Raw genomic sequence first — 26,014 nt, 5'->3', positions numbered from 1 at the left:
GGTTGCTGCTGCAGCATCTGAGGTTGTGGTTGTGTATGTGTTGCTGCATTTGTCCATGAGTGTGAATGGATTTTTAGACACATTCGAGTGCAGGTGTGGAGATTTCTTCTCTGTTTTGGGGTTTTTAAGACATTGTTGTGTGTGTGTGTGTGTACTCAGATGAAAAGGTAAGGAACATGCTGTGTGTGTGCGTTCATGCGTGTGCATTCATGCTAGGGCTGGGCGATATGGCCAACATATTATATCACGGTATTTAAAAATAAAAAATAAAAAAGTTTTTGAATGATAAAAGTACTACATTTGCTGTATGAGTAGTGAGTGATCCTAGGGTGGCAACACATACACTCTAAGTGATTTCAATGAGTCTTTCTCCATGCTGATTGTTTTATACTGTTCAATTCGACTAAAACAAATTTCAGCACTTTTATCATTTCTGCATTTCCTGTACTCAATTGCAGTGGTGGAAAAATTGCAGTGGTGGAAAAATTGCAGTGGTGGAAAAAGGAAAAAGTGAAAGCCACCCAGTAAAATACTACTTGAGTAATAGTCTAAAAGTATTTGGATTTAAATATACTTAATTATCAAAAGACAATGTAAATGATAAAATGTACTTAAGTATCAAAAGTAAAAGTATAAATGATTTCAAAGTCCTTGAGAACTGGTTCATTGTGTTCAGTAGGCTACAAAATGGAGAAAGCTAATTGAAACATAAGTTTGGGTAGTACATCTAGTTTCTATCTACTGAGAATGCCCAATTTCTTTATTTTATTTTTTCCCCAAAAAGCTTTGGTTTTAGTGGTAAAAAAAAAAGCTTTGGTTTTAGTGGTATACCAATAAGCCTACTACTGACAGCAGCATTACAGAGTGCAGCGTTCTGATGGAAGGCAGTGTTGCGCAGAATACCGGTGCTGTTGCTAAACTAGCACATGCTACATTAGAACAGCATGCAACTTATTGTAGAAAACCCGACATCCCTAATTAATTTTTCATTACCTGATTTAAAGAACATCCCAATGAACCTGTGACCCAGGCTACTGGTCATAGAAAGATGGGTTTCCAGGGTTACGGGTTTGGTTCATCACAAGGTTTCTCTCTATGAACAACACATGGCCATTTTTCTTGCCCCTAAGCTTGCATTTGAAAAATGAGTGTATTGCTCAGTGAACTGTGACAAAAGATAAGCAGAGTGCCATACAAATCGATTAAAAACTATAGGAAGAGAGACCATAGTGACGGAACACGGTTGAGATACATCCCAAACCCTTTTGCCTTCAACTGGAGGTAAAGCTTAATCGCTAGAGCTGTCTGCTGTACAGGATGCATGAAATAACTTCAAAACAACCATCACAGACGTCTTTCCTCCACGACCACACAGAGGTTGTCTCTCGATTCTCGATCTTTCTCCCGAGGTGTGCACTTCCACACTCCTTGTCATCGATTTAAAAGCTTTGGGTTGGTGCAAGCATTGGCTGGCTATTTCCCACCATTGTTCCTACACATCAATGAGGGAGGATTGTGCATTAAGCAGAAGGGTAGAGAATCGAAATGCAACCATGCTCCTGTTCAGTGATATCACCTAGGCCACCTTTAGTACACAACTTGCCCATAGAAATGTCAGGAACAGAGCTGACTTGAGTCCTTAATCTACATGTACATGTTTGTTCTACATACTGCATTTCTATTTGAACGTTCCACAATATTGTGCCCTACTGTCACCAATCAGTATCAATGAGGCTTTTCAGGAGAAGAGGGAAGGAAGCAATTTAGGAGTTTCGAAACACTGTCGAAACCTCTCAACGGACTGTGACTGCTCTTTGACAGGAGGACAATGTGACCAGCACACCCATAGTAGCCTCAAAGTTAGTGTGTAAACAATGGAACTAATGCTGCAGCTGCATAACTAGTAGCACATCCCCTAATATGGAGCAAGAAAGCTTGAACAACAGGATCTGTGATGATGTGATTTGTTCCCAGTTACAATACTCAGAGATAGGAAGACAGCGAGCGAGAGAGAGAGAGATTGATAGGAAGAGAGCGAGCGAAAGGGTGATGGATAGGAAGTGAGCGAGCGAGAGGGAGATGGAAAGGTGGACTGAGGAAGGGGAGAGGGACTGATTTGGTGGTTGGTTGAAAACCAGAATCAACCAACCAACCACTCCTCTCACTGCCAACCGATGTGAACAGGCACCTGAGGATGAAGACAGATCAACACCTTTTTTCGTTCCATAAAAAAAATGCAGGTTCTCCATTCCATAGGAAGTCTAGCGTGTAGTTCCAATTCATGTTGCTGGTAGCAATCAATGGAAGAAATACAAAATGTTTGAATGAATGGGGGTGTGTAAATATGTGGTGCTAGTGAGGGGAATTGTAAGGAGTTTTGTATTAGGAATCAAAATATAGGTTTAGGGGCAGTTCCATACAGGGGAAACCAAACTCATTCGAGTTCAAAGTCCTAAAACACAAAAATGACAATGTGTGTGCGCATATGCAGTGTGAGAAAAGCCATAGATAGGCATCCATAGCCATGTGTACTGTAGAGTATGTGAATGTACTGTGTGCCTGCATGTACAGTGCCTTCGGAAAGTATTCAGACCCCTTGACCTTTTCAACATTTTGTTACGTTACAGCCTTATTCCAAATAAAACATTTTCCTCAGCAATCTACACACAATACCTCATAATAACAAAGTGACAACAGGATTTTAGAAATTTTAGTACAAAAAAAACCCAGATACCTTATTTATAAGTATTCAGACCCTTTCCTATGAGACTTGAATATTTAGCTCATGTGCATCCTGTTTCAATTGATTATCCTTGAGATGTTTCTACAACTTGATTGGAGTCCACCTGTGGTAATTAAATTGATTTGACATGATTTGGAAAGGCACACACACCTTTCAATTTAAGGTCCCACAGTTGACAGTGGATGGCAGAGCATAAAGCAAGTCATGAGGTCGAAGGAATTGTCCGTAGAGCTCCGAGACAGGATTGTGTCGAGGCACAGGTCTGGGGAAGGGATACCAAAACATTTCTCCAGTATTGAAGGTCTCCAAGAACACAGTATGTTCCATCATTCTTAAATGGGAGAGGTTTGGAACCACCAGGGCTTCCTAGAGCTGGCCGCCTGGCCAAACTAAGCAATAGGGGGAGAAGGGCCTTGGTCAGGGAGGTGACCAAGAACCCGATGGTCACTCTGACAGAGCTCCAGAGTCCCTCTGTGGAGATGGGAGAACCTTCCAGAAGGACAACCATCTCTGAAGCACTTCATCAAATCAGGCCTTTATGGTAGTGGCCAGACGGAAGCCACTCCTCAATAAAAGTCACATGACAGCCTGCTTGGGAGTTTGCCAAAAGACACCTAAAGACTCTCAGACCATGAGAAGCAAGATTCTCTGGTCTGATTAAACCAAGATTGAACCCTTTGAACTGAATCCAAAGCGTCACGTCTGGAGGAAACCTTGCACCATCCCTATAGTGAAGCATGTGTGGCAGCATCATGCTTTGGGGATGTTTTTCAGTGGCAGAGACTGGATCGAGGGAAAGATGAACGGAGCAAAGTACAGAGAGATCCTTGACATAGACTTGCTCCAGAGAGCTCAGGACCTCCAACTGGGGCGAAGGTTCACCTTCCAACAGGACAACGACCCTAAGCACACAGCCAAGACAACGCAGGAGTGGCTTCGGGACAAGTCTATGAATGTCCTTGAGTGGCCCAGCCAGAACCTGGACCCTAATCGAACATCTCTGGAGAGATCTGAAAATAGCTGTGCAGCAACGCCTCCCATCCAATCGGACAGCTTGAGAGGATCTCCAGACAAGAATGGGAGAAACTTCCCAAATACAGATGTGCCAAACATACCAAAGAAGAGCGGCTGTAACCGCTGCCAAAGGTGCTTCTACAAAGTACTGAGTAAATGGTCAATACTTATGTAAATGTGATATTTCAGTTTATTTTTGATAAATTAGCTAAATTGTCTAAACTATTTTTGCTTTGTCATTATGCGGTATTGTGTGTAGATTGAGGGGAAAAAACTATTTAAGCAATTTTAGAATAATGCTGTAATGTAACAAAATTAGGAAAAAGTCAAGGGGTCTGAATACTTTCCGAATGCACTATGTGTGTGCGTACAACATGAGGGAAAACACAGTTTGATGGCATGTTCCACATACCAAGCAAGGCAAATAAAAAAATTGTAATCCCCACATTCAACGGATTATGGTTATAGTTCCTACATGTGCTACTGCTCCATTGATGAAATTAGTTGGGACTTTGCTTGAGGCTGATGGGACAATCGAAAGACTCATCTTGTTTTTTCCCTGGAGGGGGAAACAAGCATGTTTATCAAGATCAAAAGTGAACAAAAAAAGGAGTGTGTGCTCCTCATTCTGGCTTAGGTCTACCCTGTTCCACGGAGCAAATACAAACATGGTTAAATAGGAAAATATTCAGATATTTTCGACTTAGAAAATATCCATAATCCTCAGAACAATCCACAATTCTGCTAAATATAGCCTGGCCACTGAATTGAGGCTTGGTTCACAGAAGAACATACAAAATGGCAGTGATATACATTTTCAACAATTCTTGGACTTGCCAGATAGGTGGAACAAGGGTGTGTCAAATGGCACCCTATTCCCTATATAGTGCACTACTTTTGAGAATAAGGTTATAAGTCTCTGGTCTAAAGTAGTGCACTATATATTGGGAATATGGTGCCATGAGAGACGTAGCCCAAGATTGGACCAAGAATCACCTTGATGTTGTCTCGTGGTCCCTGTAAAAGGACGACAAAAGCTTTGATAAAAGAACTTCACAGGAGACGGCAGTGTCTCCGCAGTCCTGGAGTCCTTGTCTCACCCCAACTCTCCAGAAAACCAGGTTTTATCGGCCTGTCCCATCTAATCTTCTCTCCTCCATGGCAGTGCACAGAGAATGAATGGAGAGGGGGAAGAGGGGGAGTGGAGCAGAGGAGTGCAGCCAGGGGAGAACCCAGCAGATAAACTCGACGCTGGATTCACTTCCTCTGTCCGTCACTTAATGCGGTACTCTCCCTGAAGCAACGAAAGGAGGCATCGTTAAGCCATGTTCCACACTGTAAGAAGGGGAAGTAGATACACAGTATCAACAATTGGCAGACAATGAGCCATGTAAACATACTTAAATAGGAACTGGGCTTCTGTTCCCTTTAATGAGGCACATTATATAGGCTCTTTTGAACCCATATCAGTCCTTGGAGAAATCCTTAGGGGAAGCACATAAACAAGATCCTATCGACATAGAAAGACTCAACAGCATATACAGTACATCTGATATTAAAAATATCCGATTGACTAAAGCTATCCTTATATTGGTAAGGGTGTTATGAACCGGTGTATGGGAGCATTTGAGGCTGAGTTATTCTATTATAATGCAATGGTGTATTTAAGCCACACTTGAACAATAGCCTCCATTTAGCTATGCTGACACTTGGCAACATCCCATGCCAAAATTCCCAGAGATGCACACCTGTTTCATTCAAACCAGTAAATGTGGGCTGTAGCAAAAATATATATATCAAGCGATTGGGGTCAAGCATAAACTGTAATCATAATATTTGTATAACCAAAATGCCGGAAAAAATGTTGCGCACCAGACGGTCACTATTTACGCAAGTTAACGTATTGTAACCCCATTGGTGAAAGATGTGTTATTATAAAGGTTATTAGCTAGGGTATATTTAAGTGCAGATCATGCACATACATACTGATCTTAAACCGCTTTAATTGGTAGGTTATAATTGGGCTGTATCAATCAGAGCAGGTGCTGTTACAACTCTATGTTGAATTACTATGGTCAGTGTGTGTGTATTGATTATTTGTATACCTTCATTTCAATCGAGGAGGGGTCGAGCATGCATTATTGTATAGTAGTCTATGTTGGCTATGCGATGGGGATGAAATCTGTCAACAACATACTCAATGAATGACGTAGGATATAAATCCTAGGGTGAAATTGCCAAAAAATTATACTGTCAATTCAGAACACTGTGGAGTGGTGGGGATGCGAGCAATGTGAACCAACAAGAGAAAAGCTGTCGATTACGAATCCTTTGTGTAATGTCAAGCAAATGTATTATACTAAAATGTCTTGACATTCCTTCACTTGGCCTCAGATAAACTAGTATTGTAGGCTAGTCAACACTCACCTTTGAAGCAAGCGTCTTGAGGTTCACGCAAGGCACAGAAGAAGAGTGAGTAAAGAACCAAATCAAATCTTCACAGTCGTTTTCATTTCATGAAAAGGATTCGAAAACGAAAGATATCGAACTTATTTGAAGAAACTAGTAGTGAAAGAAAATCCCATTTAGAGAATTTAGGTGTTTAAGTGTTGCGAGGTCATGAAGAGCAGAGGGCACAACTTAGATTGCGGTAGCGATCCACTTCGCTAAAATAAACGCAAGTAGGCTATGGAAATTAATATGAGTAAAATGAAGTAGGCTTAGTGAAAGGCGCAGTGATAAATTAGGGCTATGAAATGAATCTTTGTGCCATATACGAGGGATATGGTGAAAACATTCCTTGTATTGAAAAAGGCAAGATCATGTGCATCAGTGACGAAACAAGACAGCACAAATATGATAGGGAAGAATGGAGCGTATTACGTTTTTTACGCAACTAGATGGAGTCAGGAATAACACATTTACGGTCCAAACACTTAAAAGACACACCCTATCCCTTCAAATTAAGTGGACACTTCTGATGACGTATCATGACGTCTGACGAGTATACACTTGCAGGGCGAGGGAGGAAGGATTTTTAAAATATTTTTTATATATCTTTTTTTTTATTAACAACAAATCAATGCAGGAAGTACATGTGAGAACACAATTATATATATAAATAATATACAAAGGACAATTGGGCTAAGGGTACAATATCACATTACACAAGGACCTTAAGGGACATACATACTCTTACAAACTCATACATACTATAATTATTAACAGATTTTTTGTTAGTAGAGTATTTAATTGTCTTAAAATACAGTTAAATGTATTTTTGGAAGGTAAGAAAATGTGGTGTTTTGTTTGTAAATGTACATTTGTGAATATGAACTTTGTCCAAAAGAATAATGAAATGAATTACATAAAAATGTTTCAGCTTATTTCTATCATAGGTAAAGAATCCAAGCAGAACATCTCTCCACAATAGTGTAAGATCTTCATAAATGTGTTCAATTATAAATCTACTGCTGTCTTGCCACAGTTTTCTTACATGAATACAATGCCAAAAAAAGATGCAACACTGTTTCTGGGTGGTCATTACAAAAGGAACAATTTGAGTTGATGTTTTCCTTAAACTTCTTCATATAGTGGTTGGCAGGATAATATTTATGAATAATTTTAAAGAAAACTTCCTTAATTTTGTTAACAAGTAGGTATGTGTGTGGGAACATCCAAACTTTTTTTCCAACCGATATTACCAATAAATTAATTTCAATATGGCATGACATAATCCTGCTGAAACAAGGTTCATATCGCTCCGTTGTTGAATGGACCAAAAGAGAAACAAATCTGTCCTACTGATGAGTCAGCAGGGTCAACGGAAGGTAGGCTCTGAGGGTCAGGTCTTGACACATTCCTGAATAATAAAGCAACACCTGAGGGAATGGCATCTAAAACAATTGCACATTTTTTAGGTGTTACAGGGACCTTGTAAAGTGATAAGAATTCCTCATAACTAAGTAAAAGACCCTCTGCATTTACCAGTTGGCTCACCAATAGGATATTATTTTGGAACCAATATTCTAAAAACAAAGAAGTATTTTTATACAATATATCCCAATTATTCCCTATATAATATCTGTGTGGAAAAAAATGATGCTTATAAATTAAGGACCATGACAAGAAAACCTGCCGATGAAAAGCAGAAAGTTTCACTGGAACTTTGTCAATATTATAATTGCAAACCAATGTGAAGTTAAGGCCACCAAAAGTAGAGAAGACATGATGAGGAATAAAATTCCACATAGAAGTGGGTCTTCTTAGGAATTGTTTTATCCAATTGATCTTAAAAGTATTATTTAAGGTAGTAAAGTCCAGAAAAATAAGCCCACCATTATCATAAGTGTTCATTACAACAGTTGTCCTAATGTAATGGGTATGGTTTCTCCATAGAATGTTGAAAAGCATCTGGTCTATGTCCTTATTTTACCGTCAAGATATAAAGATAGAGCGCCATATGTTAGTCTAGAGATACCTTCAGCCTTGGTTATTAGGACTCTTCCTTTTAAAGATAAGTCCCTCTGTAGCCATTGATGTAGCGTCTTCTGGGGGGTTTTAATAAGAGGGTTCAAATTTAGCAAGCCTCTAGACTTCTGATCCTTTGTAATGGTTATGCCTAAATATGTAAGTTCTTCTTTCACTGGAATACCATAATATGAGGGTGTCACACAATCTTTGACAGCCATGAGTTCACATTTATTCATGTTAAGATATACACCAGACGCTTTGGAAAAGGATTGTATCACATTGATCGATATGGGAATTTGGTTAGCTTCTTTCAGAAAGTGTGGTATCGTCAGCCAGCTGGCTTATAATAATTTCTTTACCAGCTATGGAAATTCCTTGTACAGGACTATTATTTAAAATAATTGGTAAGAAGTTGGGTGATGAATAAAAACAGGTACGGAGAGATAGGACAACCTTGCATAATTCCTCTCTTTAACTCAAATCTAGGTGAGGTGCCATATTTCAATTTGATAGAGCTGTTACCATTTTTATAAAGTCTTAATAGCCTTACAGAAAAAATCCCCAAAGCCAAGTCTCTCAAGGGAGTGGAAGAGGAACTGATGCTCTACTGTGTCAAATGCTTTATATCCTCGGTTATTAGGTCTGAGTAATCAAGTATGTCTAATACTAGTCTGATATTGTTAGAAATATGTCTGTTCCTCATAAAGCCAGACTGTGTTTCATCAATGATTCATCCATCCAGGACATCTTTAATTCTTTTTGCAAGTAGTCATTATTAAAAAGAGAAATTGGACGCCAGTTATCAATGAGCAGCACTTATTTTTTAGGCTTAGGTATCAGTGATATTAACCCCTGACTCATTGTAGGAGGGAGAACATTGTTTTTAATACTCTCTAAAAATACTTCAAATAGGAAGGGAGCTACTTGTTCAGAAAATAATTTGTAAAATTCTGATGTAATTCCATCAACACCTGGTGATTTATTGTTCTTTAGATGTTTCATAGACTCTATAATCTCTTCAACTTTGATGGGTTCATCACACTGTTTAGATTCTATATCACTAATAGAGTGAACATTTTTCAGTGAGTCAAAAAAACATATCTGTGGATTCCTGACAATACGTAGAGCTATACAATTTTCTGTAAAAATTGCTACAGTATTTAGCAATAAATTTTTGGTCATCTGTAATAACACCATCAATGTTTAACTTATGGATATTGTTATTTGTTGAGTGAAATTTCTCATGTCTAAAGAAATAGGATGAATTCTGTTCTCCCTCCTCAATCCATTTTTTCTTAGATCTAATAAAGGCTCCTTCTGCTTTTAATCTATATATATTATCCAGTTTATTTTATAACACAATCAGTTCCATCTTCTCTTCCCCCGAGAGGCTGGCTGGGGATCTCTGAGAAAGGGAAGTTATCTTAATGATCACCGTTTCCTCCTCAGGTCTTCTGGTCTTAGCAAAATTACTACCACATTTCCTAAGGTGTTTGGACACCTTACATTTAAAGAGTTCTTGCAATAATAAGATTTTTCTTCACAATTCCTTTCCCAAAAGTGTGAAAGCCAATCTTTAACCTCAAACTTAACCATCATAAGCTATTTAGCTTCCAGTAGGATTTTTTATTTTATCTTTATTTAACTATGCAACTCAGTTAAGAACAAATTCTTATTTTCAATGACGGCCTAGGAACAGAGGGTTAACTGCCTTGTTCAGGGGCAGAACCTTGTCAGCTCAGGGATACTAGTCCAACGCTCTAACCACTAGGCTACACTGCCGCCCACATACTCTACCAAGGTTAGTATCAGGGGTAAATATTTTGATATCAATGTAAATGGCCCTATGGTCTGTGAGGGGAGGAGTACATATATTTGTAGTAACACACTCACTATCAATACATTTGGATATAAGCCAAAAGGAAGGAATGATTTTTAAATGGACCACCCTTGGACGGAAATTCGTCACTCGTTCATCTCGCGATGATTGTGTTTTCAGCTACAGGTAGGTTGTGGGTGTGAAAAACAAGGGCCTTGGAACACAATGCATCCTACTTTCCATCACGCACCTGATATAACTGTACTGTATCTGTGAAATTGAATTTAGCAACTAACAGAGAACAGAGATTGCATAACCTATATTGTGAAAAGTGAGTCAGTCATTTGAACAGGAATCTGAATAGTTTACCAGTACATACTTTGCACAAGCACAACACCAGCAATCTGTTGGTGAGGAGTGGAACTGACAGACCTGGGACCACACGTTCAAGTCCTAGTTGGGCTACCCACAAATTTCGCTACAATGGTGGAAAAAGTGGGATAGCGCTACCATGAGATATGCCAGAGCATGAGGGACTTGAGGTGCAGAGGGAAGGAATGGGCTGGTGCACAGGAGGTAAGTCCTTAGTACAACACCAACTCTGTCATCAATGGACCTCTTCTTGTTGTAAAAGCGAAGGTGTTGGACTGACACAAGGTTGCGGGTTACGAACCAGGCAACCTACCATCCAGAAGTCCTTACGTTTTTATTCTCAGAAAATGCTATTCATCCTTATTAGCAAGGTCAATTTCGTAAAAAAGTGTTTTTAATCTTATCTGAGAAATATTTCAAATAATGTATTTCCCATAACATGTGTTGTTACAACATTGAGAATATATGCACAGTGTGAGGGTTATAAGGCTGAATGAGACTTTTTAAGATGAAAAGGGTAGTTGTATAAAAAAAATTCAACCTCTTATTGATATAACAGAGAAAGAGGGTGCTCATTCTGGGGTTTCACATAAATGTTAGTAATATGTAGAAGTAGTACTTTCTAAAAGTATTCACACCCCTCATATTTTTCCAGCCTTAAACATTTATTAAATTGAGATTGTGTCACTAATCACACAAAATACCCCATAATGTCAGACATTATTTTTTTTACAAATTAATTACAAATGAAAAGCTGAAATGTCATTAAGTATTCAACCTTTTTGTTAAGACAAACCTAAATAAGTTCAGGAGTAAAAGTTACATAATAAGTTGCATGGACTCACTCTGTGCACAATAATAGTGGCTAACATGATTTTTGAATGACTACACCCAATTTCTGTACCCCACACATATAATTATCTGTAAGGTCCCTCTGTCAAGCACTGATTCAACCACAAAGACCAGGGACGTTTTTTAATGTCTCAGAAATAAAGGCCCCTATCGGGACATAGAAAATCATACTGAAGTTAGCAAATATGCTTTGGATGGTGTATCAACCCAACCAGTCACTACAAAGATACAGGAATCCTTCCTAACTCAGCTGCTTTTCAAGCATGGTGTTGACTGTATCATGTTATGGGTATGCTTGTCTAGGGATACACGTAAACTGAAGAGCTAAGCACAGGCAAATTCCTAGAGGAAACATAAATTGTAAGACAAATTCACCTTTCAACAGGACTATAACCTAAAACACGAGGCCAAATATACACTGGAGTTGCTTACCAAGATGACATTGAATGTTCCTGAATGGCCCAGTTACAGTTTTGACTTAAATTGGCTTGAAAATCTATGGCAAAACTTGACAATTGCCATTTAGCAATGATCAAACAACCAACTTGACAGAGCTTGAAGAATTTTAAAAAGAATAATGTTCGAATATTGTACAATCCAGGTGTGCAAAGCTTTGAGATATAACCCAGAAAGACTCACAGCTGTAATAGCTGCAAAAGGTGACTAACAATTATTCAACCCCCCGAGTCAATACATATATAATCAAGATATACTAGCATTTCTTTTTTATTAATTAAACAAATCATACATCGAGTTTGACATTACAGAGTATGTGTGTAGATCATTGACAAGAAAAATTACACTTTCTAACACAATGTTTTGAGAAAAGTCAAGGGATGTGAATACTTTCTGAATGCACAGTATGTCCCCAAAGTTTTTGGTTGTGTTTAGGCCTTTACAGGTTTTAGATTGACAAATGACATTTGATAGCAGACTAGTTGAATAAAACAGTTATTCAAATGCACTTCTGTTCTTTCATAAATCATGGTAGCGACATCGTTGAATTTGATAGAACAAAAAAAGTTGACATAATTTGAAATGTAACAATCATTTTGGGTGCACTGCATGGACAGCACAAAATCCGACACACCTATCGCTTCTTCTTGCTCTCTTTCTTTAGTTTCTGGCGAATCTGAGGCGCAGGTCCTTTTGACTTCTTATTCTGGTCACCAGCCTTCATGTCACTTGGCTCCGTCTCCTCCTAAAGATAAAACAGAATGTGAGTCCCAGTGACACTCGACACATATGGAACAGTAACAGTAGGTTGCTGAATAGTAATGGACAGTTTGCTTGCTCAAGCCAAGTTCAAAAGAAGACTACAATAGGACAGAAGGGAAAAGATACAAAGTATCAGGCTTATACGGATTTAACACATAATGCTATAAGTAAACCTATGGTAAATAATGACAATATTATTACAATATCATACCGCATTCTTTCAACTGCCAACAGGACTGTTTACCATACCTGTTCATGCCCCTTGGAGGTCGGTATTATGACAGCCAAGATGCAGATGAGTTGGAAAATAGCTCCCAGAAAGAGTCCATAGCGCAGGAGACTCTCAAGCAAAGTGGGTTCAGGTACCTCTGGGGGCGAAAGGTCCAGTTCCGCGGACATAGTAGCCTACTTTCAGGTCCCTGTGTGCAAGAACACGAAATGTATGTAAACAAAGATAAGTCTGCTCTGCAATGCTCAATATATTTTTCAAATCATTGAAGGCCATATTGTAATTCGCGCAATACTGTTACCTGCGTTGCTGTTTACAAAAACAACAATGTAACAGTGGCTGCAACAATGTTTCCACGCTTCTGAAATTGAATCTGTCGGCCTCGATACAATAACAGCACTTTTCTGTTCGGCAAATCTAATCATAGGCTACAATTTCCAACAAAAGCTTACCAGGGCCCTACGTCAACTCGTCCTTCGTTCTTTTTATAGCACCAAACACGATCCTGAGTGTAAAATTGTGAGTTTAATGTAATTCGTATCAGCACAAAAAATATTTTACAGTCGTAAAATTTGCATCGGAAGTGAAGTCACTGTGATATCCGCTTATTTTCGTAGCTATGTGAAGCTAGCCACAATAACGATTAGCCACAAAGTGGAATTTGTGGTTCGCCTTCAAAATAAAAGTACCCAATTGAAACTAATGCAAACAGATACAACTAAAGGAATAATCATACAGATCCTAATAAATGACTAATTCCGAATTATAATGGAATAATAATGGAATAATGGAATAATGCCATATTTGGACCATTGTTTTACTTCAAATTACATTACTCATAGGTGCATCACGCACCTCCCTCTACCAAACAATCTTGGTTCGTGCTATCCGGGATCTTTGGGATGGTCCTACCCCATTTAAGTTTGAATTTAAAATGGTTAAAGGAGTAATTAAATATTGTACAACTTGATGTTAGATGGTTCCCCACCTTAAAAGTAGTCTATGGGTCACGAGAAACTGCAATCCATGATTCAGTTCTCTTTAACAGCCACTACAAACGTCAGCTAACTTTAGCCACCACAAGCTAACGTTTAATGGGAGTGATTGGGGCATGTGAGCAAAAAACTAAAACTAAAATCACCTTTAAATAACATGAAACCAAATATTGTGTTGATTTTAATTGATTTCGGATGATTTGAGCATTTAAAAAAACATACTCACATGCCCCCATCACTTCCATTAATTGTTAACTAGTGGTGCCTAAAGTTAGTTTAAATTTGTAGTGACTGTTTAAAACGATTAGCCACAATAGTGGAATTTGCGTTTCACCTTCAAAATAAAAGTACCCCGTTGAAAACTGAAACCTGGATTACATATTCTCTTGGCCCATAGACCACTTTCAGGGTGAGGAACAATCTAACTTCAAGTTGTAAAATGGTGAACTACTCCTTTAAGGGTAGTGGTCCCAGGGATTCTGGATAGCACTGACCGATTCTGTCTTGGCGGGTAGGGATGTCCCAAGGATTCCAGATAGGATGTGGGACTCATATAAAAAAATATATATATCCCCGAGCATCCGATCATTCAAAAATGAAAATATATTTCTTAATTTATGATATCACTGCACTCTTGCATTACTTTCCATGAAATATGCAGAATGACTAGCTAAACTGTTACAAACCTTGTGGCAGTGATTTAATCATTTGCAATTGTGAGAAAATACAAACAAAACTAAATGGCTTCCTCCTGCAAAAGTTATGTGCAAAGACGTCGGTCTCCAATGCCGGTGGTAGTGACTTGATCAACTGTATTAGCGTCATGGCAGTAACATTAGCGTCCCGGCAGCAAAATTAAGACTTCCGGTTTTCCGATTTTGACTTCAAAATTAAAGTTTACAGTAAAATGCTATGTGAATGATACGAAATCAATAATTTTGCAGTTTTGCATAGTGCATAATCTTACAATTATGTTACAAAATTATAACTACATCGGGAAAAATCTAAACTAAAGAGAATTAGTACTTTATATCAAATTAAATTAGAAGGTGGAGCACATTGAGAATTGGTTAGATCTTAAGTAAATAAATGTAAAGAACATTCAATTCTACAGACACTGAGAAATGTTTGGAGCTGAAGTAAATACATGTAAACAACATAATATTCTACAGACCCTACTGAATTAGCACTAGTCTCTCTATATGGTGTTATTTATTTTTTGACTGTGGTCTAAATTTCCAGCAGCACTTTATTTTTTTCACCTTTATTTAACCAGGTAGGCTAGTTGAGAACAAGTTCTCATTTGCAACTGCGACCTGGCCAAGATAAAGCAAAGCAGTTCGACACATACAACAACACAGAGTTACACATGGAATAAACAAACATACAATCAAAAATACAGTAGAAAAATATATATACAGCATGTGCAAATGAGGTAAGATAAGAGGTAAGGCAATAAGTAGGCCATGGTGGCGAAGTAATTACAATATAGCAATTAAACACTGGAATGGTGCATGTGCAGATACTGGGGTGCAAAAGAGCAAGATAAATAAATAAATACAGTATGGGGATGAAGTATATTGCATGGGCTAATTTACAGATGAGCTATGTACAGGTGCAGAGATCTGTGAGCTGCTCTGACAGCTGGTGCTTATAGCTAGTGAGGGAGAGAAGAGTCTCCAGCTTTAGTGATTTTTGCAGTTTGTTCCAGTCATTGGCAGCAGAGAACTGGAAGGAGAGGTGGCCAAAGGAAGAATTGGCTTTGGGGGTGACCAATGAGATATACCTGCTGGAGTGCATGCTATGGGTGAGTGCTGCTATGGTGACCAGTGAGCTGAGATAAGGCAGGGCTTTACCTAGCAGAGACTTGTAGATGAACTGGAGCCAGTGAGTTTGGCGACGAGTATGACGCGAGGGCCACTTGCTACTCCACCCATTCCATTGGTCCCAATGAAATACACTGTAGGCCTATAAATGACATTGTCTTATTGAGAGTAGTATTCTATGTGCATAAATTACATATTGGCTTAAAGAGAGAACTATTCTATGTGCCAATGTAAAAGTGGGGTTGGGAATACTCAGTAGGGTCTGTAGAATCTATATAGGGGATTATTTCATGAGGGACTGAAGCAATATTAACACATATGTGCTTAATATTAGGAATGTTTATAAATAAATATAGTAGGCCTAGCCTATAGAAAGCTGATGGGATCCTCCTCTTTTTAATAGAGGCCATCAAAACTTTGTTCTCTCACACAATTGCAAAGCCTATAGAAATGTTCCACAACATGGGCTCTCATTAAGTATTTGATTAGATTTGCATTGATGTCAGAGTGATTAGAGGGACAATAGAATGCGGAGTACCTGGCAGGAAGTGTGGTAGGCTAGTAAATGACCATCAGCAGCCTAATAACCATGACAAAATTTGACTGCTGTCATGACTCGTGACCGCTGGTGTGGCGATAACAGCCCTAATAATGAATAAATACAGGTACATTTTCTACTGTTACGAGGGGGACTCTTTTTCTTATTTTTTTTAAACATTTCTGAAATTCTGTGATCCGGAAGTACTTTTTTAGTGTTGCTAACAAGTTGCTGGTATCAGCTGCTTAGCTTATACTGTAGCTAGCTTACTAGCTCTATCTTTACTGACATAAAAAGCTTGCTGCTTAGCCTGTTTCAATTACCCTGAATTACCCTGTGCCTTTATCACAGTCAAAACACGGTAGATTTTTAGCTTTAAAAAAATGCTACATTTTGTCTGAGCCTCATAGCAAAATGTGTAGAATAGCATGAGATGAGCAATAAAACTGCACATTTTCTCTTTGCCCCATAGCAAAATGTGTAAAATTGCAGGAAGTTGGCTGCTTTCCCCAAAACAAAAAACACATTATTATTATATTTTCTGGGGGGGCCAACCCAAATACCTGCAGGCCCACCCACCTATGAATTTCTGCGACAACAGTTAAAAAGGTAAGTTGGGTTGATGTTTGGCTCTGAATATGTATCGAAATAATTTATCTAATAATATACAATACTAATGAATAACAAACACAATTATGGTATTTTGTGAATAGCTTCGCGTTAGCTGTCGCGTTAGTTAGCTATAGTTCAGAATAATTAACGTAAATAGCTAACGTTATGTCCTAACTAGGCAGAACTAGGTTTGTATGATTTCCTCAACTATATTCTGTCCCATATATTGTATATCGTTTCCATAAAGCCAACATGGCTTTACACTCATTAACATAAGTTTCCAATCTAAAGCATTTCTCACATTTGTGAGAATGAACTAGCTAACGTTAGCTTTGTTGACGTTAGCTAGCTAACCAACAAAACAACCAACATACTAACGACGGTGACCTGTCCAATCGAGATGTTACAATGAACTGAATCGGTGAATGGAGGGTTTCGCCTTTATATAGCATGTAATACTATTAGGAACTCACAAGGGGGCATAACATTACATGTACAATACATGGGATTCAAATGCATAATGCTATTAATACAGTAACTAGACTACCTCTTGTGTAAATGCATGCCCTTCAGAATCCAAACACAGTATTGCCACGCAGCAAAATGTTGCGTATAATCTTTCAAGTCAACCTGATAAAATATTGAACAATTTGTGTACAAAGATAGCTTGAAATTTGATATTAGGCCTGTATGGCATTACTGTATTGGCTAGAACTTTCTCCAATATGTTTGTCTATTTTGCATTCAATTGTATGTCGATGCCTTTATCTTTCAATATTAAATAAAATAAAAAATTAAATGCTTGTAAGACTTTTTTGACACATTTTCTCTTCCTTTGAAATTCTTATAGGACAGAACATGGACACAATGCAATTGGGATCAAGAAGAAGGTATGTTGTAGGACAGCTGCATTTGAAGTGTACATTTAACCTACACATCAGGCAATACAAACTGAAATCTATTAACATACAAATGTGTGCAAATTATCTTCTCAGAAATGAATCAAGGCCATGGAATGGACATAGATGAAAAGACCATTCAAGGACTCCGCAAGGCTAGTTGGCAAGATTATAGCAGAGGTAGAGAGGCGAGGCAGGGGTGAGGACATCATCCAGCTATTTTGGCAATCCCTGAAGGACAATACAGAAGAGACACACAGGGGTATTTGCTCTTTTTCCTTCCCTTCCTCTAAAGTAGCCAATACATAGTACATAAAACATGTATTTTGTAATAAAATTAGCAATTGTAGTAAGATCATTGCTTTACTTTACTAGGACTCAAGACCACAGCAGCAATCCTGCTCTTGCCCTACCTCTTCAATGAGGACCCGAGTGGCCTTTATGTCCATGACAAGGTATGCCTATGCACAAATAATCTGTTTTTTCATAATAATAAGTGTGCATGCTTATATAAAACTACAGCTGAACATTTCTTATGTTCTTTGTTAATTGTATGTGTATTAATCTTCTCTTACTTTTGTTAACACAGATTACACAAGTTACTTTTACTAGGGCCGGTCATTGTCACACCCTGACCATAGAGAGCCCTTGGTTCTCTATGGTGTTGAGGTCAGAGCGTGACTAGGGGGGTGTTCTAGTTTTCATATTTCTATGTTGGTGTGCTTGGTATGGTTCCCAATTAGAGGCAGCTGGTAATCGTTGCCTCTAATTGGGGATCATATTTAGTTAGCCTTTTTCCCCATCTGTGTTTTGTGGGATATTGTTTGTGTGTGTGCTAGTTGTACCACCTATGTTACATTTCGTTATGTCTTTATTTGTTTTGTTCCAAGTTTCACAAAATAAAATATGTGGAACTCAGAGCACGCTGCGCCTTAGTCCGTCTCTCCTCACGTTCATGACAGTCATAAAGATGGAAAACTTCTTCATTTAACTAAGTGGTTGTTGGGCACGAGTACTGCAGGCAATGTGTTGATCAAATCAAATGATGTCACATGCGCTGAATAGAACAGGTACCTTACAGTGAAATGCTTACTTACAAGCCCTTAACCAACAATGCAGTTTTAAGAAAAATAAGTGTTAAAGTATTTACTCAAATAAACTGAAGTAAAAAATTTAAAAATAACAAAATTAAGGAGCAGCAATAAAATAACAGTAGCATGGCTATATACAAGGGGTACCGGCACAATGTGAGGGGGCACATGTTGGTCGAGGTAATTGAGGTAATATGTACATGTAGGTAGAGGTAAAGTGATGATGTTGGAGGCGGCTTATGGTAGAGAAGTTAACATTACATTATCTGGCAACAGCTCTGGTGGACATTCCTGCAGTCAACGTGCCAATTGCACGCTCCCTCAACTAGAGACATTTGTGGCATTGTGTTGTGTGACAAAACTACACATTTTAGAATGGGCTTTTATTTCCCCCAGCACAAGGTGCACCTGTGTAATGATCATGCCATTCAATCAGCTTCTTGATATGCCACACCTGTCAGGTAGAAATATTATTTTGGTAAAGGAGAAATGCTTACTAACAGGGATGTAAACATTTGCACACAACATTTTAGAGAAATAAGCTTTTTGTACATATGGAACATTTCTGGGATCTTTTATTTCAACTCATGAAACATGGGACCAACATGTCGCGTTTATATATTTTTTCACTATACATAAGATTAAATGGAAGCTTTTCTCCTGCATCATTTTGTAAATAGGGTAGAATGCACAGGTTTGTGTTTTCTGACACCTACATTATAAGCTTACCAAGGGCATTGTGTCCTTGTTAATGAACTACATTCTGTAGCAAACTCACTATCAATGTATTATGACATTATCCGCACCGCTTCACAGAATTTTGTTTTTTTCTTGGTTTCTTTGAAATACCGTCCATGTTTCATCTACTGGTATGTTTCATACCATGTTTCATCTACTGTCATTGAGCAAGGCCCTTAACCCAAATTGCTCCTGTAAGTCACTCTGGATAAGAATGTCTGCTAAATGACTAAAATGTAAACATTTGTAAAACATATGGGTTGATGTGCATTTAAAACAGGCTGAATCAATTATACCATAATATATGGCCTTGCCTCTTTTTCTTTATGCTAAATACTGTATGTCAATTTTGTCCAGATCACATGCTCGACTTCATTTTATTTACCTCTGAAAAGCAATGGACCATAAATTAACACACAAGGTAACAGGCATCAGGATTCATCAACACAACACACATATAACACTCAAATTACTAGACGTAATGGAGTGTATAGCCATGATGGAAGCATGCTGAATCATCATTATCTGAATGCCAAAGCACATTTTGCGATTAGGGGGATCTAATTGTACCCATTATGACATGATCAATAGTGTGTACTCTCACTGACCTTTCCAGGCTTAGTGTTGGTTCAAACACAGAGAACTCAATAGCAATTGGCTTGGTTGGTGACTATGTAAAGCTTTGACCCACATACTGTCGCTGGATAAGCATGGGAAAGGGAGAATTCACTAAAAAGAGTTACTCTCAATCTCAAGTCAATCCCTATACCCTTTCACCCTACCTTCTAGGTACAGTGGGGTCCAAAATGATTAGATCCCTTGATGAAGAAGAACAAAAAAAAACTATACAATAAATACATACTGAGCTACAGTGCCTTGCGAAAGTATTCGGCCCCCTTGAACTTTGCGACCTTTTGCCACATTTCAGGCTTCAAACATAAAGATATAAAACTGTATTTTTTTGTGAAGAATCAACAACAAGTGGGACACAATCATAAAGTGGAACGACATTTATTGGATATTTCAAACTTTTTTAACAAATCAAAAACTGAAAAATTGGTCTTGAACACAGTCTGTAATGTGTCTTGAATTTATTTGCACTGCAATTTCTGAGGCTGGTATCTCGAATGAACTTATCCTCTGCAGCATAGGTAACTCTGGGTCTTCCTTTCCTGTGGCGGTCCACATGAGAGCCAGTTTCATCATAGCGCTTGATGTTTTTTAAGACTGCACTTGAACAAACTTTCAAAGTTCTTCAAATTTTCCGGATTGACTGACCTTCATGTCTTAAAGTAACAATGAACTGTCGTTTCTCTGCTTTTTTGAGATGTTCTTGCCATTATATGGACTTGGTCTTTTACCAAATAGGGCCATCTTCTGTATACCAACCCTACCTTGCCTGGTTGAGAGAATGCCAAGAGTGTGAAGAATCTCAAATATATTTAGATGTTTAAAACTTTTGGGGGTTACTACATTATTCTATATGTGTTATTTCATAGTTTTGACTTCACTATTATTATTATTATATAAAATAGTAAACATAAAGAAAAGCCCTTGAATGAGTAGGTCTGTCCAAACTTTTGACTGGTACTGTATACAGTTGAATCGGAAGATTACATACACCTTAGCCAAATACATTTAAACTCAGTTTTTCACAATTCCTGACATTTAATCACAGTAAAAATGCCCCGTATTAGGTCAGTTAGGATCACCACTTTACTTTAAGAATGTGAAATGTCAGAATAATAGAGAGAATGATTTATTTCAGCATTTATTTATTTCATCACATTCCCAGTGGGTCAGAAGTTTACATACATATTTGGTAGCATTGCCTTTAAATTGTTTCACTTGGGTCAAACGTTTTGGGTAGCCTTCTACAAGTTTCCACAATAAGTTTGGTGAATTTAGGCCCATCCCTCCTGACAGAGCTGGGTTAACTGAGGCAGGTTTGTAGGCATCCTTGCTCGCACAGGCTATTTCAGAACTGCCCACAACTTTTCTATAGGATTGAGATAAGGGCTTTGTGATGGCCACTCCAATACATTGACTTTGTTGTCCTTAAGCCATTTTGCCACAGCTTTGGAAGTATGTTTGGGGTTATTGTCCATTTGGAAGACCCATTTGCGACCAAGCTTTAACTTCCTGACTGATGTCTTGAGATGCTGCTTCAATATATCCACATAATTTTCCTCCCTCATGATGCCATCTATTTTGTGAAGTGCACCAGTCCCTCCTGCAGCAAAGCACCCCAAAACATGATGCTGCCACCTCTGTGCTTCACGGTTGGGACGGTGTTCTTCGGCTTGCAAGCCTTCCCCTTTTTCCTCCAAACATAATGGTCATTATGGCCAAACAGTTCTATTTTTGTTTCATCAGACCAGAGGATATTTCTCTAAAAAGTACGATCTTTGTCCCCATGTGCAGTTGCAAACCATAGTCTGGCTTTTTTTATGGCGGTTTTGGAGCAGTGGCTTCTTCCTTGCTGAGCGGCCTTTCAGGTTATGTCAATATAGGACTTGTTTTACAGTGGATATAGATTTCCTCCAGCATCTTCACAAGGTCCTTTGCTGTTGTTCTGTGATTGAATTGCACTTTTCGCACCAAAGTACATTCATCTCTAGGAGACAGAACATGTCTCCTTCCTGAGTTATATGATGGCTGTGTGGTCTCATGGCGTTTATACTTGCGTACTATTGTTCGTACAGATGAACGTGGTACCTTCAGGTGTTTGGAAATTGCTCCCAAGGATGAACCAGACTTGGAGGTCTACAATTTTTTTCTGTGGTCTTGGCTGATTAATTTTGATTTTCTCATGATGTCAAGCAAAGAGGCCCTGAGTTTGAAATACATCCACAAGTATACCTCCAGTTGACTCGAATTATGTCAATAAGCCTATCAGAAGCTTCTAAAGGCATGCCATCAACAGCTTGGAAATTCCAAGCTGTTTAAAAGGCACAGTCAACTTAGTGTATGTACATTTCTGACCCACTGGAATTATGATCCAGTGAATTATAAGTGAAATAACCTGCCTGTAAACAATTTTTGGAAAAATGACTTGTGTCATGCACAAAGTAGATGTCCTAACCGACTTGCCAAAACTATAGTTTGTTAACAAGAAATTTGTGAGTGGTTGAAAAACAAGTTTTAATGACTCCAACATAAGTGTATGTAAACTTCCGACTTGAACTGCATATATATATTTTTAGCATACAATTTAGCTCAATATTTGTGTTATTTTATACAGGATTTTTTGCTATTCTTTTATCAAGGGATCCAATCATTTTGGACTCCACTCTACTTGTTGATCTGATAGGTTAAGTGTAAGCAACACTGTGGCAACGCCATCTTGCCCTCTGATACAAAGTGGAATTGTCACCATATTGCTTATTCCTATTCTATCTTGTAAGATCTCAAAAAGTGGATCTAGTGTTGGGGCTAGGGGTTGATTTGGGATTCAGAGATAAGAGACCAACTCATACGGAGTGTCAGAGTAGAAGTCCATATCACTCCTCTGTCTGGCCCAAAGTGAAGGGGCCAGCAGCTTATTCTGGCAGGCTACTGCTGACAGACATTCGCGTAATGAATACATGCATACATACACACATACATACAGTGGGGCAAAAAAGTATTTAGTCAGCCACCAATTGTGTAAGTTCTCCCACTTGTGGACACCTGTCCACAACCTCAAACAGTCACACTCCAAACTCCACTATGGCCAAGACCAAAGAGCTGTCAAAGGACACCAGAAACAAAATTGTAGACCTGCACCAGGCTGGGAAGACTGAATCTGCAATAGGTAAGCAGCTTGGTTTGAAGAAATCAACTGTGGGAGCAATTATTAGGAAATGGAAGACATACAAGACCACTGATAATCTCCCACGATCTGGGGCTCCACGCAAGATCTCTCCCCGTGGGGTCAAAATGATCACAAGAACGGTGAGCAAAAATCCCAGAACCACACGGGGGGACCTAGTGAATGACCTGCAGAGAGCTGGGACCAAAGTAACAAAGCCTACCATCAGTAACACACCACGCCGCCAGGGACTCAAATCCTGCAGTGCCAGACGTGTCCTCCTGCTTAAGCCAGTACATGTCCAGGCCCAGTACATGTCCAAAAACTCAACTCGTCGTGTTTGGAGGACAAAGAATGCTGAGTTGCATCCAAATAACACCATACCTACTGTGAAGCATGGGGGTGGAAACATCATGCTTTGGGGCTGTTTTTCTGCAAAGGGACCAGGATGACTGATCCGTGTAAAGGAAAGAATGAATGGGGCCATGTATCCTGAGATTTTGAGTGAAAACCTCCTTCCATCAGCAAGCGCATTGAAGATGAAACATGGCTGGGTCTTTCAGCATGACAATGATCCCAAACACACCGCCCGGGCAACAAAGGAGTGGCTTCGTAAGAAGCATTTCAAGGTCCTGGAGTGGCCTAGCCAGTCTCCAGATCTCAACCCCATAGAACATCTTTGGATGGAGTTGTAAGTCTGTGTTGCCCAGCAACAGCCCCAAAACATTTTATTTTTATTTTATTTAACTAGGCAAGTCAGTTAAGAACAATTACTTATTTTCAATGACTGCCTAGGAACAGTGGGTTAACTGCCTGTTCAGGGGCAGAATGACAGATTTGTACCTTGTCAGCTCGGGGGTTTGAACTTGCAACCTTCTGGTTACTAGTCCAACACTAGGCTTCTCTGCTCTAGAGGAGATCCGCATGGAGGAATGGGCCAAAATATCAGCAACAGTGTGTGAAAACCTTGTGAAGACTTACAGAAAATGTTTGACCTCTGTCATTGCCAACAAAGGGTATTTAACAAAGTATTGAGATAAACTTTTGTTATTGACCAAATACTTATTTTCCACCATAATTTGCAAATAAATTCATTAAAAATCCTACAATGTGATTTTCTGGATTTCTTTCCCTAATTTTGTCTGTCATAGTTGAAGTGTACCTATGATGAAAATTACAGGCCTCTCTCATCTTTTAAAGTGGGAGAACTTGCACAATTGGTGGCTGACTAAATACTTTTTTGCCCCACTGTACATACACATACATATACACACACATGATTTACATGTGCTCTATATTTCCTGTTTATCATCTGTATCTCCTTTGAACAAGCTTAGTGATACGAATAAATGTGTTTCCTCTCTCAAACACATGAGAGTTTCTTTAAAGATGTTGCTGGGTACTGTATAACATTGTTGTGCATCTACATTTCCAGCATCCCCACCAAAATAACAATAACCATTTAACCATAGTCATTCTCACCAATTCAAAACAACAAGTGAGAGGAGCATGGGGTTAGGGTTGGGCAGTATCCAGACTTTCATAGCGTCATACCGTTTCTACCACACCGGAGTATACGGTATTACCGAATGTGCACACAAGGGGCACTATTTCAAAACCATTTCGGCAACAGGGATCTTGATCCAGGAAGGGATTGAATGTCTCTGCTGTAACCAAGACGTTTGATCTTGACCACTTAGCTAGCAAGTTAGCAAACCAAATGCATAGCTGGAGCCCTGAGCTGGATATAAATTATTTCACACATCTTAGATTTCGTATAGTTATAAGCAACCCCTGCCCTCAACAAATGAATTTGTATTTATTTTATTTTAAATTAAACTGTATTGAAAATCATACCGTCTGAATCATACCGTTTCAAAATACCCCAGTATACAGTATAAACGGTATATCGCTCAAGACTAAATGGGGTACAGTACATTTCTGCAGTATCCACTATGTTTTTCACTCACCATCATCCAGATAGACTTGGTTCAGGTTTTCTTGCTTGACCATCACCTTCTCCAGGACTGGCCCACTCTTGATCCCCGTTATTGGACCCCTCTGGGCCAAGGTAGGGCTATTTCATGGTGGTAGTCGTGGAGACGTGCCCAAGACTGGCACCACCATCTGCATGAAGTTCTGGTCCTGGCCTTCTGATGAACAGGCCTCTGGCGAGGCCCCAACCTTCCATGATGAAGGTGCAGCCCGGTACCCATCACCCACCATGGTGACATGCTGGTGTTGGGCCAATGGGACCGCAATGTTGACAACTCGCTGATTGGTGGCAGAGTGAGAGTGGTTGAAAGGCTGGGAGACTAGGGTAGAGTAGTGCTGGCTACCGATATAGGACATCTGAGATGGGGAGCCATAGTGGATCATCACCGGGTGGTGGTGGTTCATATCTTGATACAGAACAGGGCTACTGCCCAGGCTTCTGATTTTACTGGGGTAATAGACAGATGGGTCTTGTTATTGATAGGCTGACAATCTGACAATGGAGTCGTGGTGGCTCGCCTGCTGGCAGGCTGCTAAGGTTGTCAAGCCAGCCTCGTGGCTATTAGGGGTAAGGTGGCTACTGGGGGTGTCGTGGTAGGACTTGGGTGACACTCCTAGGACCTTGGACACAGTACAACCCAGCTGGCCAAACTGGAAGTCATCTATGGGTTCCGTTTTAATGGCGGGAACTGAAAAGAACAGTAAATCGGAATTAGACTTTGGATTATCTGAGTTTTAAATGACAGTTGGCGCTAAAAACAAGTTAAATGGATAGTTCACACAAATTATAAAATTATATATTGTCGA

At 39.1% G+C, this 26,014-nt stretch overlaps 2 protein-coding genes and 1 long non-coding RNA gene across 8 annotated transcripts in view; all 3 read right to left on the bottom strand.

Annotated features, from left to right (window-relative positions):
- LOC110493886 (proto-oncogene tyrosine-protein kinase Src) overlaps positions 1-6,651 on the bottom strand; it is a 38,140-nt gene extending 31,489 nt beyond the window's left edge. The window contains exons 1-2 of one of the 2 annotated variants that reach the window (XM_021568448.3): positions 6,185-6,651; positions 4,754-5,092 (exon numbers count right to left, since the gene is read on the bottom strand). The gene's annotated coding sequence lies outside the window, so the exon portion shown is untranslated. The remainder of the gene's footprint in view (positions 1-4,753; positions 5,093-6,184) is intronic. The other variant, XM_021568447.3, reaches the window with a different exon arrangement.
- Positions 1-26,014, bottom strand: part of LOC149975859 (uncharacterized) — a 944,026-nt gene that overhangs the window by 256,569 nt on the left and 661,443 nt on the right. The window lies entirely within an intron of this gene.
- Positions 11,984-14,525, bottom strand: manbal (mannosidase beta like). Of its 5 annotated transcripts, none has more exons than XM_090204163.1 (3): positions 14,402-14,525; positions 12,741-12,910; positions 11,984-12,474 (listed from the first exon to the last, which is right to left on the bottom strand). In XM_090204163.1, exons 2-3 carry the CDS (start codon positions 12,888-12,890, stop codon positions 12,364-12,366), a joined length of 261 nt encoding a protein of 86 aa, XP_090060289.1. In that variant the 5' UTR covers positions 12,891-12,910; positions 14,402-14,525; the 3' UTR covers positions 11,984-12,363.

The sequence above is a fragment of the Oncorhynchus mykiss genome, chromosome 17 (assembly GCF_057628025.1).
Source record: "Oncorhynchus mykiss isolate SJ-2025 chromosome 17, ASM5762802v1, whole genome shotgun sequence".
Classification (NCBI taxonomy): Eukaryota; Metazoa; Chordata; class Actinopteri; order Salmoniformes; family Salmonidae; genus Oncorhynchus; species Oncorhynchus mykiss.
Note: the sequence above shows the minus strand (reverse complement) of the source record. Positions and strands in the feature narration are given on the sequence as shown.

Coding starts and splice junctions, on each gene's coding strand:
- manbal (XM_090204163.1), bottom strand. CDS start 12,890: ATGTCCGCGGAACTGGACCTTTCGCCCCCAGAGGTACCTGAACCCACT. Junction 12,475..12,740: donor CCTCCAAGGGGCATGAACAG/GTATGGTAAACA, acceptor TTTTATCTTTAG/GAGGAGACGGAGCCAAGTGA.